This window comes from Drosophila miranda, chromosome XR (genome assembly GCF_003369915.1).
Source record: "Drosophila miranda strain MSH22 chromosome XR, D.miranda_PacBio2.1, whole genome shotgun sequence".
In the NCBI taxonomy this organism is placed as follows: domain Eukaryota; kingdom Metazoa; phylum Arthropoda; class Insecta; order Diptera; family Drosophilidae; genus Drosophila; species Drosophila miranda.
Window position 1 is genome coordinate 5,922,006 of NC_046674.1, and position 15,570 is coordinate 5,937,575.

Sequence of the window (15,570 nt, forward strand, 5' to 3'; positions counted from 1 at the left end):
GGCATTTTGGCTTTTGCGGTTGTTTTTCCAAAAAGCAAGAGTATTTGCATTATCCGTCTCGACTCTGACACGGGGATTTCCTGTGGAAATGCCTCGGTTTCTGTGGCCTGCTTTGTCTGTGGTTTGTGCCCCGCGTCTTCCCTCTCCTGCTCCCGCTGCCACTCCCTGTTGCTGCTGCTGCTGCTGCAATCTCTATTGTTGCTATTGCTGTCGTTCTTCATTTCTGTCTACTCTGTTCGTGAGCAATTTAATTGAATTATTTGTAAAGCCTTGGCCTGCTTCTTGGGCCCTAGTTCTGGCTGGGGATCTGTGACAGCTGCTCTAATTAGTTGGGAAAAGGCAGTGGCAGTGGCAGTGGCAGCAGTACTAGCAGTGACAGTGGCAAAGGCGTTTAATTAGCTCGCCTTCAGCTGGAAATTGAGGTGAACCGCAGCCAGCAGGGTTAAGCTCCTTAACAAGACGACAGCCTAGAGGGCATTAGGTACTGGGAGAGTGGATTCAGGCAGTAGGAAGGCAGTTCTCACTCAGGCACTCGAAGTGCCTTGTCAGAGCCATCTATTATGGCCAAATTGAATTGCTAACAAGCTAGGGAGTCGTCCACGGGTGTCGTGTTGTGTCGACAACAAATGTCATTCATCCAGCAATCCGGCAATCACAGCATTTAAATTAATTTCACGTGCCATTTTTGCCTCCTTCTTTTTTGTTGCTGCTGCTGCTGATGCTGCTGCTGTTGTCTGGAGCCTGTGGATAATGCCAGGCAGCAATTTAATGATTCAGCGAATATCTGGCTGGGTGGCATTGTCTACTAGTCCTGGGGGGTGCGTGCCAAATCCTTAGCTATTCATCCTGCGTGCTGTATAAGCAGTCCCCAGGCGGCTTCATGTTGCCATCAGAGATGATCAGAGCTGTACAGTACTGGCACTGTGACTGGAGCAGGGTGGAACAGAGGGAGGAATCACAATCACTACTGCCAGGATGATTTCTGTTTTACATTTCGAAGCGTTTAATCGAACAATTAACAACTTCCCCACCGACAAATAATTGATAAATGATTCATGAATAATTTAAATACACTTTAAGGACTTTAAAGAGCAGGCTCAGTCTCGGGGAAAGTCACAGGAAATCACTTGGCAAGTCACGTGGCACGGCCTGCAGCTGAGAATCGTTCTCGGGCAATTTCCATCTTGGCAGAGCTTGTTATTGGCCATGGCCTAGACTTGTGCGGCTGTCTGTCATGTCTGTCAGTTATCAAAAAACAAAAAAACTCTCCCATAAACACGTCGCACACGTATGCGCCATTTTAAAAATGGCGTCAGCCTCACTTCCGCTAAATTGTTGTCGTCGCCTTGGTTGCTCCTCCTTGAGTGCTGGTGCGGGCCAAAGGCAACAACTGCATTTAAATTCAATTGAATCCAGATGCTTATGAAGTCGTTAGAGAAGAGCCCTCCTCCCCCGCACACACCACACACCACACTCCACACCCAATGCCCAATGCCCAAGCCTGCCACCAGGACTCCTCCACAGACCGTCACAGACAATATTGTCACATCGTCGAAAATAATTGCCGGAAATACAAAAGGAAGGCAAGACGCAAGGCGTAAGGCGCACAAATAGAAACCAAATCGAATCGAATCGAATCGCATCGAGGAAGAGAATGAACGGAATCGGAATCGCAATCGCAATTGGAATTCGGAATAGATTTCCAATTTTCTGAACATCCATTCCCAGTAGGCGGTTAGGAAGGAGGAAGCACCGCAGGGAGTCCTTGTCATTGAGGCTTACGTGGCGTATACTCAACTATAATTAATTACGCCCTTTTGTGTCGTCTCTGGCTGGTGCCTGGTAGAAGTGGGAGTGGGAGTGGGGATAGGGATAGGATTGGATGATGATTTCAGTTCTTGAGTGGCTTCTTTTCAATTCCAATTGTTTGACTCCTCTGGCGCCGCTTTCTTGCCCGCTGCTGCCGCTGCTGCAGCCTGCAGGTCCCATTATCGGGTCCCATTGTCGGGTCATTGACTGTTTGGGGAAAATCTCCGGGCTGGCTGGCCGGCCAGCTATAAAAACCCGCATCGATGGCCTGGCTAGCCACATTCATGCACTGCCAGTGCAACAGTTCACAAGGAGGCAAACGACTTTGCAGCAACTTTGCTCTAGGAACTACTAAAGGATGGCCCAACTCCATCTGCTGCTCTACTGTGCCACAACTCTGCTGATTGCCAACGCCTTGGTGCTGACGCCGCAGCTCCTGAGCGCCGCCTCTGTGGCCGATAATGAGCAGGGGGGAATCATCGGCAAATCGAAGACATCCTTCCCCTTTCCGCTCGACGACGATGTAGAGGGCGTGGAACTGCCCATGGAGGTGGACCAAGAGGTCACTGTGGACCAGCGACAGTCGCAGCAGCAACAGCAGCAGCAGCACTCGCTGCCTCCTCCCTGGTTGGAGTTTGCCGAAGATACAGCCCCGGTGGCAGCGCCCCCATCGCCCAAGCACCGGCTGGGCGGCCACAAGCATCCGACCGTCATCAAGCATCCGACGAACGGCTTCCACAAGCTCTCCTCCCACGGCCATCGCTCCTGCTACGTGGAGATCACCAAGCATGTGGAGGGCATCTGCCAGTCCATGCCCCTGGGAAGTGCCTGTGTGACCGATGACTATATGGTCATCTACAACGATGGCAACTGCTCCACTCAGTAGAGGGTCTCCACTTTGCTCTTTTTTTCTTAGTATAACCATTTTGTATGTGCCATAAGTGTCTAAATATGCGGATGGGAGGAGTACGACTACCTGATGTGCGTTTCACAAAACAAAACCAAACAAAACCAAACAAAGCCAAACAATCCCATACAATTTGTATAAATAAATCAATATACACACGAGTACCACAAAATACTTACAATATACTCGTATATGCATTTAGTAACATTTCTTATTATTGAGATCGATTATTAAATTCCTACCTAATCTCTGAATTTGAATCATTTTTAGTTTAAACAACAAAATAAATTAAAATACAAATTAATTTAAACTAAATCAAAATCGAAACGTTATTATAATAATAATACAGAATAATTTAAAAAAACAAAAAAAAAGAGCTTGCCAGTTGGCATTTCAGAGATTTCTATCTCAATTTTGGCCATATCGTAGGCTTGGGCGGCTTTGCGCCCGGAATGGTCGATGAATTGCCACTGGCCACGCACTGGGCCCCAAACAGCTCTAGCAGCTGGGGCGCCCGGAAGAAGGAGGAACGTTTCCAGCTGGCCGGACCCACGCGATCCATATGATCGTAGATAATGCCAGTCGCGTCTAGGGCCCGAAACTGCTCCAGCAGATGCTCGTCCTGGCCCAGGTCATTGCCCCAGAGGAAGAGCACCTGTTTCAGGTCGAGAGCAACGCTCAGCAATTGATGTTTCTGGGCAAAGTTCTCCACGTGCAGGGCTGTGCCCAGGATTTCCGCCGAATGGGCAAAATTGACGGCCTGCTGGAAGCTCTGGGCTCTGAGATCCATGTATGGATCCCATATGTTGGACCGCCCAATGCTCATCAGGATCGCGGGGAAGACCTGCTGCTTGAGCCGGATCATAGTGCAGATGTCCGCATCGAAGCTGGCAAAGATCAGGGGACGACCGCAGCCATAGCGGACCGTCGTCTGCAGGATTCTATCCACATAGACATTCTTGTTGAGGCTCTGGGTCGACTCCAGGAGACCCGAAGCCATCAGTTGCGGCCACTTGATCTCCACCAGCAGGCCCAGTGACTTGGGCAGGGCCTCGTACACCTCCGAGAGCTTGGGGAAGATTCTTTGGCTCCGGCTGGAGTCCCTCAGATTGAGGTGCGTGTATTCCTGCAGGCTCCAGCGCTTCAGGATGAACACGCGACTGGCTTTGAGCTCCGCGTAGGTTAGCTCCCTGATCAGCACGTAGCGCAGATCGAAACGATCCCTGATCTGCTGATCCTTGCCGGATGTGTAGAACCCAAAGCCATGCCAAACCACAGGGACATAGTCCTTGGTTAGCTGCACGTCTAGCTGAACCATGTCGCCCTTGGCCTTCATCACAGCCAGGAAGCTTTCTATCGTGTTCTCCGTGAGGGTGGTGGAGGCCTGATAGTAGCTGGCCCCCAGTCCCCGATAGCCCACATCCATGGTGGGCCAGTTGTCGGGCCAGTAGTGATGGAAGCTCTCCCTCAAGTTGCAGGCCTCCACCTTGGGCATGGGCAGCACCACCAGATAGGGCAGGCTCAGCTGTCCAATGGCTATGGTCTGGAGACTGGCGAAGATCGGGAGCTGCAGCGTGCCGCGACTTCCCCGGATTTGCTCGGGAAAGATGTAGACCTCGCCCAGGGACTGCTTGCTCCCTATCTGATAGATGGAAAGGCGAAAGGCGTTGTAGATGTCCAGGGGCTGGCTGATGCGGAAGATCACAATGGAGCCCTGGCTGTACTTCACTCCCAGCGCGGACAGTGGACGGAACGAGGAGTGATTGTAGGCATATTTGGCGACCTCAATCCGGGAATCATCGATCACGTTGAGGGGCGTCAGCGCCAGTCGGAGCTTGGCCTTGCTGCCGACCCCAGAGATGACTATGTGATCTTGCCACACGAACTTTAGCTCGATTACGTACTCGTGCTGCAGCCAGCCGCGCTCCAGGTGGAAGCCACCACCCACCGATCGGGGATAGGCTTCGCCGTAGATGTCCAGGCCGGGGGATCGATAGATCTCGTAGGTCTGCATCATTCTGGCCACCTTCTGGCCCTCCCAGCTTCGCAGAATCCGCCTGCCCTGGCCATTCTTCGCGTAGATCAGATAGCGATAGTAGAATCGCTGGCTGGCACAGACCCACAGCCGGAGATACCACTTGGTCCTGGCCCTGTCCTGCGCCTTCAGCGGAACTGCCTTCTCCAGCTGCCAATGCCCGAGGGCGGCATGATCCCCGCTAACGGCAATATACTCGTCGGCAGCCAGGCGAATGTTGTGCCTCAGCTCCAGACTGAAGACCCGAAAGAGGGGCACACAGATGAAGCTGCGACCCGAGACCTGGCCGGCTGGCTGCTGCTCATCGTCGAAGATCTTGAAGGCCTGCAGCTTCTCGGCGGCAAAGACAAGCGATTCATTCAGTTCCGTTCGACTGGTGGTGGCATAAGACAATGGCAGGGGCAGCAGCAGCAGCAGCGGCATAAACAGAAACAGCAGTATGCTAATTGATTTTAACACATTCAACAACACACAAAATCGATACATTTTTCCTCATTCCACACAGATTTTGGGGGCAGCAGGCACACCATCATCATCTCGCCAAAGAAACAAGTTTTCTCTTTCGGATAAAAAAAGAGGTAAAGCGCCAAAACTTAAAGAAAAAAAAAAAACGAAACACGAACTCGGACTCGGACGCGGACGCTGACGCAGACACGGACGATGCGGATGCGGAGGCAACTTGACCCAACGATGACAAACAAACGAATGAAAGAATCTCTTAAAGCTCAGCATAGTTTTGTTGTCATCGAAATTGAATTTTGGATTTTGGTATTGATATTTCGAATCGAAGATCTCTGTGGATTCTCTCATCGTGGACTAATAAGTCAGCGCCGGCCAGCGAGCCCACTAATTGAGTCGGAAGGCGGACTTCGGGGCCTAATGATAGCCCGAGCAAATGGCAGGTGGGTTAATTAAAGCATGATGGAGATATATGTCCATAAAGTCGATTTTAATGGGCAGTGAAAACCTTTCACTGAGAGAAGATCATATCATTTATTTTGATGACACCCCGCGGCTCTGGTACTTCGAGGGTATCTGAAATTCGACTTGGACTGAACAATTCTCTCATTGTTTTAAGTTATTCGCATATTTTTTGACCAAATTTGGCATATATGTAAATTTCTGGCTAAAGAAAGTTTGGGCTACGCGAGAGAGAGAGAGAGAGACCACTACTGACTGCTTCAGATATTTTCATCGTCGATCAGAGGCTTGAGATAATGCGGATGGTATTCCAAATGAAGATACCTGGCCAGATACCAGCGCTGCCAGGGACCGTGGCTCTGGTTCACACAGTTTTCCGGCTTCGCCACCAGCGTAAAGTTGTCCAATGACAGACGTACCGTCTGAAGGTAGCCAGCGACTGCGTTGAGGGTCTCCTGTGTGGGTTCCTGGGTCCTGGTGTAGATGGCCATCAGATGCTTGAACCAGGGCAGGGAGCAGTGAAGTTCCACGGCATAATTATCGTAGTCCGTCATGGTAATGCGTGTCCAATAGAGATTCACTGGAAACATATAAAGCACACATTAATCAAACATAGACATCAAATCATTCGAAGTTGAAGTTGTCTATCGCTTACGGCCGTCGAGGTAGCATCGTGTCTCTCCCCCTGGATTGGTCCCATAAATCCACCAGCCGCCCTTGATCTTAAATTCCCGACACATCAGGTTTCAGTTATTAGCGATCAAACGCTAGATTGCTTATCAATTTTCAAGATCATCCAATATCACTTTCTCACCTTCTCTGTGTCAACTGGAAATTCTTTGTATAGACATTTCCACGCCCCGCTGGCACAGGCCCTACCGATTGGTGATAGCAGCAACAGCAACAGACCCATGCGGAGGCATAGGCACTGGCACTGGAATTCCCACTGGCTCGTCCTAAGCCTCATGCAAATGAGTTTGCGCTCTAATTGGCCATAAACTGAACTGGCTTTAGGCATGGCTTTTACACGACTGCTACGGCCGCCCAGCCTTTTTATGGCCCTCTCTCTGCCTTGTGGGTACCGTTTATGGGCCGTGTTTCGGGGCTCAGCATTTTCATGGTGGCTTTTACATTCGTCACGATATGCTGCCCCATCAAATGTAAGCGGATCGAATTTTACAATTTCTTCTTCTGTTTCTTTGTTTCTGTTTAGAGATCAGATCATCATATAGTAAAACACGTCATTCCATTGAGTGTTGTGTTGCGTTGCGTTTGCGTGTGTTTATTTTTAAACGAATGTCTTCAATCAGCACTTTCGGATGAGCGGAATATTCAATATTTGTCTCTTTGTTCTGCCATTCACGCGTGGCATTTGTCTGTTTTGTATTGACATTAAATATATCTTTAAATATTAATAACAATATTTTTTTGTTCTTTTTAGTGTGTACTGTACTGTGTGTACTTTCAAATGGAAATTGCTTGTAAATTTCATTGCATTTAAGCCATTCAAATAGAACAAAAACAAAAAGACTCTTTGCTTAAACATAGACGAAAACTAACACTACAAAATGGTATAAAAAATCCCCAATAATTATTAAATATGTGAAAGCAAATAGCAAATTTTCTATGTAGTATTTTTGCATAAAAGTTTTCAAAATTATTTGCAATTATGTAGCTCTGGTTTTTTTTTTGTTTTTTGTTTTTTGCACATTTTGCATTGAGGTATTTAACGATTTATAGCAGGTATTAGGTGTACATAAATATATGTGTATTTGCAATTCTCATTCTCATCTTTTGTTTTCTTTTCTCAACTTTTTGCATCGCTTTCTTCTCTCATTGTCTTTTATGTTGCTACTTAATTTTGAGGGGAATTCCTCCCATGCTCTGGGGGAATGGGGGTTTCTTTTTTCTTTCTAATTATGGCCATATGATGGCTTCACATGTTTCGGTTTCCGTTTGGACAACGTTGGAAACTATAATTTAATAAACAACATTTTGAAGCTGCGCTTCTTCCCCTTCGGTGATGCCCCTTCTCACATTTCTCTTTCTTACGTTACGTTTCCAAATAAATATACAAAAATAGGTTTCTTTACAAGATTAACGATTAACTTAGGCTCTAAGATCTACCCGCCCCTACACCCCGCCTACACCCGGCACTGCGCCGCGAATTCGGCCATCAGGGCCGGAGACTTGAAGAACGCTTCCTGCTTGCCATCGGGCATGTAGAGATCGCTGCGATCGTAGCACGTGGCCGTGGCCCCAATCTGTGTGAAATACTTGACACGCTCCCGCGAGTTGCAGTCGTCGCCCCAGACGACGGCGATCTGGCCCAGGTCCTTGGCCCGCTGGAGCATCTGGGCGGCGTTCTCGCCGAGGAAGTCCTCGGCATGGGGTGCGGTGCCGGCCAGCTCGAAGGCCTGGGCATTGTTGACGGCCGCCTCGAAGGTCCTCGTTCGCAGGTCAAGGAACGGCTGCCATTTCTTCGTCTGGCCCTGGGTGAGGTACATCACAGGAAAGACGTTCTGCTTGAAGCGCAACATGGTGCACATGTCGGCGTCGAAGCTGGAGAAAATGATGGGACGCCCGCAGCCATGCTGGATCACCTGGTGCAGCACACGGTCAGCAAAGAAGTTCTTGTCGATCGTCTGCTCGGCCTCGCTGCCACCGCCTTGGCGACGCTGCGGCCACTTGATCTCCACATCGATGCCCAGGGATTTGGGCAGCTCGTCGAGCACCTCCACGAGGCGCGGAAAGATGCGATGTGCGGGTCGGGACTCGGCATTGTGCGAGGGATACTCCACCACCCGCCCATTGATCACAGAGAAGATGCGCAGGCGCTTGAGCAGCTCATAGTTGATGTCCTTGATCAGGACGTATTCCAGTTGGTCCGGCTTGCTGATCTGCTTGCCAGGCGGGGCGGTGCGCAGGCCAAAGTCGTGATAAATCACTGGCACTCCGTCGGCCGTGAGGTGGATATCCAGCTCAATCATGTCCGCATTGTGCTCGTGGGCACTCAGGAAGGAGGCAATCGTGTTCTCCCTCTCCGCCGGGGCATCGGCAATGTAGCTCTTGCCGTTGCCGCGATGTCCCACGTCCAGATTGGGCCAGCTCTTGGGCCAATAGTGGGCATAGGTGGTCTTGAAGTCCAGCGGCGAGTACCGGTACGGCTGGACAATGACATACGGCAAACGGAGTCGGGCCAAGGTCTCCTCGGCATCGCTGGCCGACTTGATGCGCAGATGGAGGAGTCCCTCGCTGCCCGTCAGCTCCGAGCTGACAAGATTGGCGCTGCCCAGGAGCTCGTTGGACATGGTGTAGCAGTCCAGACGGAAGTGCTGCTGCAGCATCTTCTCGAGCGGCACTGTTATGTGGAAGATGACAATGTCGCCCTTGGTATAGGGCACTCCGAATGTGGGCTGATTCTCCAGCTGACTCTTGCCGTACTCCTGCTTGGTGTACTCCACCAGGAGGCCAGCGGTCATCTCCACGGGCACGATCTTCAGCTGGACATGCTGGGGATCGAAGGTTTCGATGTCGTGCACTTGGAACATCTTTTCGCTGTTGAACTTGAGCTGGACAATCACCTCGTGATTAAGCCAGCCGCGATGGACCTGCGGCTTCAGATCCGCATTGTCCGCGGTTATGCCGAACACGTCGATCTGGCTGCACTGAATCTCCGAGCAGGGACCCAGGGAGCGCGGCTTGAAGTGCGTCTCCCAGCGGCGGATCTGCTTGTAGCCGGACAGATCCTCCACGTAGACAAAGTAGCGGTATTCCAGCTGACGACACGACTGCAGCGGCACCGTGGCCTGCCAGTTGAGCTCGTCGAGGGAGTCCAGGGGCACGCAGCGCGAGAGCTGCCACTCGCCCAGGGCCTTCACGTCGCCAGTCAGTCCCAGGCGCTCCTCCGGCGCCAGGGGAGTCTCCAGTCTCACGTTGAACTCCCTCAGCGTCGGCTTGCAGGAGGCCCCGGCACCGGCACCTGCACCTGCACCGGTGACTGCGCCGGTGGCCGACGGCTCCAGCTCATTGGCCGTTCCATACTTGATGAGGGCGCCCGGTGGCACGGTGGCGGCCTCCACGTATGCGGCACACTGCAAGGAGATGGAGGCATAGGCCAGGATTAGTACGGTGGTGTGCCACAGGGCCATCGCTCAGCAATGGAGACTAGACTACGACTGAGGGCACCGCTGCCAGCTGTCTCGTTTAATAAACCCAACCCACACTGTCTCGGAGCCGAGATTAAACGTTGACCCCTTGCGGATTTCGTTTCGCGCCCTGATAAAGTTTCACTAAGCGGAACGCCGAGTGTCGCCGTTCGATTTAAATCTCGCCCCCATTCCCCCCCTCTGGCTGGGGTATTTAGAAACGAAAACAGGTTCGCGCGATAAGCACGCGTTTTTAGTCGCCTCCGTGCCGTGCTCCAACGAGATCACGTGTTTTGCACTGAGGCTCTCGATTCAAAATCATACTGGCTCACAGATTAATCTAATCAAAAACCCATTAAAAAGAAAATCTATTCTATTTAAGCAGCTCTGGTGTGCTGATTATTCCGCGCTATTTTTGAATACATTAAAGTATTCCCAAGCCCGAGTCTAATCTACGTACGAGTACAATGTGTTTTGCGTAATAGATCTACTATACGTTAGCATATATCAAACAGTTAGATGACAAGAAGATAACCCCTCCGACGTCTATTGGGCAGTGATTTATTTCCTGCTAAAATTGATTTTATATTGCAGCGACAATCAATGTCAAAGTCATTATTGTTTTTCTGATAAACGACGGCGACTTTTCGGAGCTATGAATAGGTGTATTTTAGAATGTTTCTCTTCCAATTATTCACAGTTCCACCCATATTTGCACACACTGTTGTTCAATCAAATTTTGTTGGTGGCGAAAAATGCAAATAAAAGCACGCGTTTAAAATCGCTTCGCTCGATGTAAGCGTTTTACCTTTGAGCGAACCGCGTGAGATCCGCAAGGAATCAAATGCACTTTTTGTTGCGGATGGTGGCAGTGGGGGTGCTGCTGCTGCCATGGCAGTTGATTGGTGGTGATGCAACTTCTGCCTCGGATTAGCCGACACTTGCCGTGTGGCCTATGACAAATGGGCGATAAATAGTGCAGTCGCCATAGCCAAAGTTTATGTAAGTGGGCTGAGCAACCCATATATTATTTCCACAGACACGTGTCGAGAGCAGCCCCTGCAGAATACACTAAAGAGGCCGCCACAACGCCACCCACCTATCGGGCAGAATGTACAGATCGGTTCTGCTGCCTCCACCGCCTTGGCAACATTTCAAAAGATAACTAGAAGAGACTGGGCTAAAAAGTCGCGTGAGCTAATGAGACCCCAAATCGGTGAAATCGGTATATGTATATAGTAGTGGTATAGTATGGTATATAGTTTTCTTAGTTCTTTCTATATTGTAGTTTTTCCGCCTTTATGTATTTTTGGCTGCTTTGCGTCAACGCGCGGGCGCGTTTCTTGAGCGTTTCGCGCGCGTTTCTTCTCGTTCTTGGCACAATTAGCATAGCCTTGTAAATCAATCGGTGGGCCGTGCCGCCTCAGAAACGGCCAACAAATATCCAAAAGCTCTCCAATGGTTGTTTTAATTTTTTAACGAAATCGCTTTGTTTTGTTTAAACTTCTGATTTCTCAGCTTTATGCTAATTTCCGTGTGCGATTTCGAGCTTTTTTGTCGATTTTCTGACGCTCGCTCGCTGCGCCGGCTGCCATTCACGTGTTGAACAATAATTACCGTAGCTTTAACGCACGCGCTCTCTTTTCTCTCAAGCGTTTTCGCACATATGTTCTTTGTTATGGGAAATTTTAGAGTCGAAAAGCTTCTCTGCCGCTTCTTGGGAGGGAACTTTACTCCTTACTTCTGCGTAAGAGGTTGCTTAGTCTTATCTTATTTTTAGCAAAAAAGCTCTGCTGGCCATCTGTTTGGCAGGGGGGTTCAATTACAGCCTGATTTCTTATCAGGCCCCAGCTATAGGATCATATATCAGCAGAACGTTTTATTGCATCTATAAGCTGGAAATTGAATCTAATCGCATCCATCGCAAAGGCAGGAGGCACTTGAGGCACTTGAGGCAGTTGGGGTCGGTCTCGGTCTCTCCCTCTCTGAAACCTCTCACAAGCACACAACTCCAAGCTAAATTGAATCACGTGAAACCTTATTGCAGCATGTGGCATGGCTCTGAAGAGCTTTCAAATTAAATAAACAGAAACGCTGCTGTCTGAGGGGTGGGTCGATTGTTTTTATTTGGAAACAATTGAAATTGGAGGTTGGAGTTATATGAGTGATACTCCACGATACAATTTCCGTTTCCCTTGAAATGACATCATAACAAAACAGACACTGCCATATCATTATACTATGCCGGACAGAATTCTATACAGAATGTAAATATACACACTCTTAGTATTTCCCTTGTTGCCCATTATCTCTAAGACCAATTTAGTGCATTAACCCTACACTCTCTCTCTCTCCCTCTGCCCCCCTCAATATATTGATTTTCATATACTAAAGACATGCAAATGTCTGATGACAACAGCAGCGACCTTCACAGACCCCCCAAAAAGTCAAAGCTCAAACACTTGCATTTTATACTAGAGACTATAAAACATACACACACCCACTCACACACATACCCAGCCACAACAATCGCTCCACTCCAACCATATATGTACTATGTATGTATGTATCCCAAAAGTACAAATGATTTCTGGTTTTTAGGGTATAGTTTTTTGTTAATTACATTTTGCATGTGCTCGTCCGAGCTTTGGTGTTCCATCGGGGTCAATATCATGGGAACGGACATCTTACTGGGGTTTGGGTTTGTTTTTGTGTTTGAATTTTTTTCAGGTAAGAGGTTGCTTTGGTCTGGTCTGGAGGACCAACGAAAAAAAACTTATATCACAGTTGATTAAATTATTATATTTTGCACTATACGCGCACTATATGCGCAATTGGTTTCCCTTTTGTTTTTTGTTTTTGTTTTTTTTTAGCTAGGCAAGCATTTTGTACTTGGTTTAGTTTTAAGTTGGGGCTCTTTTATGGTTGCTCCTTTGTTGCTATTATTTATGTTTTTTGTTTTGTTTGGTTTGGTTTGGTTTTGGTTTTGGTTTAAAGGTTGGTTGGGACGCTGAGGACGGTCCGTCGTCACTGCTCCGACGTTGCAGTCGCAACTGTTTCAGGCTCTTTTGGTGTGCGCGCAATTTAAACGATTTCTTTTTATCGAAAATGTGTTGGAGAGCTTTTTGGCTTTCGCGTTTGCCTCTTTGCCCGTTCCGTTCCGTTTTCTTTGTGTGTGCGAGAGGCAGAGGCAGAGGCAAAGCCAGACACCAGAGACAGAAAGAAACGGCGACGTTGGCGATTTAGGTACAGTTGCGGCTTGCTCGGGGCTTTTTCGAAAATGTTGTTGGCCTCAGAAAAACAGAAAAACAACACAACACACGATAATAAAACAATAAAAAAGATCCCATGAAGATTAATCGAATTAGCAATGCCCTCAAACGTTCGTCTAGAATCAGAGGCAGAATCATAATAAGATTGATGAAGAAGAGAGATTGCTAATTACATATTTAGCACAAGAGTCGAAAAGAGCGAATAGAAGAAATAGCGAATAGAAAAATACTAGATATGTGTATTTGGGATACGGAACTTATTTTAATTAGCCAACAATCGACTTGGAATGCTGGAGTACTCTAGAACTATCAGTAGCGTTTCATTCGTAACCCTTTAATATCCTTAAGTACGACCGTCTGTAGATGGAAAACCGTCCAGACTGCAGCCATAAAACACAATTATAAACCAAAATATTTTACAAAAAATACTTTACAAATAATTCCATATATCAAGTGAAATTCGTAACACGGAAAATTCGCGGTATAGAATTCATTCGTTAAATAGAAAACTTCGTTGTTCGTAATAGAGAAGTTCGACTGTATATGGTCTGGGATAAAATACAATAACTCTAACCCCAACTCTAACTGGAAAACCCACCGAGCTACTTGAAGTTAGTAGGCAAGCCCGTATACCCCTATCGATTAGGGTAGCTAACTATAAAACTCCTACCCATAGGATTTTGATTTAGTTTGCGTCGTACAGCAGAAAACACGCTATCTACCCAAAAACGCAAAAGCTCCCGGCTCCCGGCTCACGGCTCGCTCTTGAGCACAGATGGGATGACGACACGAGAAATATAATGGAGACCGGACCGGACTGCGGTAGCAGCAGAACCAGGGAGAGGGGAGGGTGGATCCATGGCACGAGGAGGGAGGCTTATTTGCTCCAAAGGCCAAAACGTGTTGGTCGTGTGCAGCCGTCAGACCTGCACGTGAATTGCTCTGTGCTTTGAGGGGCGTCGGCTTGCTGTCGGTGCCTGCCGGGCCCTCGTCGTAGTCGTCTGTGTAGTGTTTACTGATGCTGAATGGGCATCCGGACAAAAGCTCTCTCCCGCTCTGGGCAGCGTGGCATGGCATCGCTCTCCCGCAAACCGGTTTGCGTCGGTTGTATGTCGATATTGTTGTTTTCCTTCAGTTTGAGTTTGTTTACATCCCACTCTGCTGATAAGACAAGAACTATACACTCCGAGCATTATTTTAAAAATATGATACGGGGGAGGAAAGCTTTTTCCGTGCGCAAACTGGAAATCGCTTCGAAAGTAAAGCTTTCCCGGTCAAGGTCTTCAAAATACTACGTATCTGTCGATCCTAATCTAATAATTTCATTTCATGTTGCTAGGCGCCGTACAGCCTATGTACGTCCATGTAGTCGTCTCTGGCTGCCGGATATTATAAATAAAACTAAAGTGCCCTTGTTCTCGGCGCCTCGGTTTTCCCTTTTCTCAGATTTCTTTGTGCGCTCTCGCTGTCGCATTATGTGTTCATATACATACATACATATACATTTCGATTTGATTTATAATAATTAAGATGTTATTTCTTTATATTTGAGTCTATAATCATTTTGCTATAGAGGCAAACAAACCGCCTCATCGGGTCCAAAGTACAATTGCTGCTTGCTTGCGTTTGCACGTTTAAATATTTAACGGTACGGCGGTTGCTCACGAAAGCTTTATTCTCGTTTGTCTCTTACGCACACCCACATTAGATATATGTACATACACACACATATGTATGTGTGTGCCGCGCCCCTTCTGGGAAGCCATTCGCGTCTAATATTCAAATGAATCTCACTCCTGATACGATCTGATCCGATCCAAAGCGATCCGACCCATCCGATCCGTGTGTTGTTTTCCTATGTGCATATGTATGTATGTATGTATGTTGTTATCCAACATGATATCGGTCACGTTGCCTCTGGTGTTGTTCGCCAAAACAATAATATTTTCGTGTTGTTTTATACAATAAACATATACAATTTTGTTTTTATGGCTACAGCTGCGACTGCCGGCTTGTTTACAGCTCTCTCGAATGATTCTTGGACCTTGCAACTGGCAAAGCAAAATTAACAAATATTTGGTTTAGATAAGCAGAAGGAGCACACCAGAAGGCACACAGTTTTCATTGTGCAATCAAACTGCTGTTCAACGATGACCTGAACAAGCACGTATCTTATTCCTGAGGAATGCAATTGTAATCTTGTATATCTTATATATTGTAGAATTGATTACAAAATTTGAATTTATTACAAAACCCACCCAAATTTGATAAAACGACACTTTCATATTCCAAAACATGATGGAAATCTAAGCTATAAACGTGGAGAACATCTCATACCTGGTTATCAGACATTTGATCAGTGGATCCTTGGATCCTTGGAGTGTTTTTCGAATGGCAATTGGCAGCCCTTGGGAAGGGTCGTTGCACTTGAAGCACTTGAAGCTTGATTGCTACACGTTTACAATGCCAGTAGGAAGA

At 47.8% G+C, this 15,570-nt stretch overlaps 4 protein-coding genes across 6 annotated transcripts; 1 reads left to right on the forward strand and 3 right to left on the reverse strand.

The window, feature by feature from the left end:
* Positions 1-2,082: 2,082 nt before the first annotated feature.
* On the forward strand, positions 2,083-2,970 carry LOC108150928. Its single transcript, XM_017279259.2, has one exon. The coding sequence runs from the start codon at positions 2,168-2,170 to the stop codon at positions 2,693-2,695; it is 528 nt and encodes a 175-aa protein (XP_017134748.1). The 5' UTR covers positions 2,083-2,167; the 3' UTR covers positions 2,696-2,970.
* Positions 2,971-3,083: 113 nt separating this feature from the next.
* On the reverse strand, positions 3,084-5,599 carry LOC108150919 (glycerophosphocholine phosphodiesterase GPCPD1). The gene has a single exon (XM_017279249.2). It carries the CDS (start codon positions 5,235-5,237, stop codon positions 3,120-3,122), a length of 2,118 nt encoding a protein of 705 aa, XP_017134738.1. The 5' UTR covers positions 5,238-5,599; the 3' UTR covers positions 3,084-3,119.
* Positions 5,600-5,685: 86 nt separating this feature from the next.
* LOC108150927 lies at positions 5,686-6,872 on the reverse strand. The gene is made up of 3 exons (XM_017279258.2): positions 6,487-6,872; positions 6,328-6,394; positions 5,686-6,252 (listed from the first exon to the last, which is right to left on the reverse strand). Exons 1-3 carry the CDS (start codon positions 6,688-6,690, stop codon positions 5,933-5,935), a joined length of 591 nt encoding a protein of 196 aa, XP_017134747.1. The 5' UTR covers positions 6,691-6,872; the 3' UTR covers positions 5,686-5,932.
* A 272-nt stretch (positions 6,873-7,144) lies between these two features.
* On the reverse strand, positions 7,145-15,513 carry LOC108150920 (glycerophosphocholine phosphodiesterase GPCPD1). Of its 3 annotated transcripts, none has more exons than XM_017279250.2 (2): positions 12,444-12,871; positions 7,145-9,766 (listed from the first exon to the last, which is right to left on the reverse strand). In XM_017279250.2, the coding sequence occupies exons 1-2, from the start codon at positions 12,504-12,506 to the stop codon at positions 7,817-7,819; spliced, it is 2,013 nt and encodes a 670-aa protein (XP_017134739.1). In that variant the 5' UTR covers positions 12,507-12,871; the 3' UTR covers positions 7,145-7,816. The 3 variants fall into 3 exon arrangements, with proteins under 3 accessions (XP_017134739.1, XP_033242355.1, XP_017134740.1); XM_033386464.1 differs by lacking the exon at positions 12,444-12,871 and adding an exon at positions 10,629-10,859; XM_017279251.2 differs by lacking the exon at positions 12,444-12,871 and adding an exon at positions 15,430-15,513 and having other exon boundaries at positions 7,307-9,766.
* Positions 15,514-15,570: the final 57 nt, after the last annotated feature.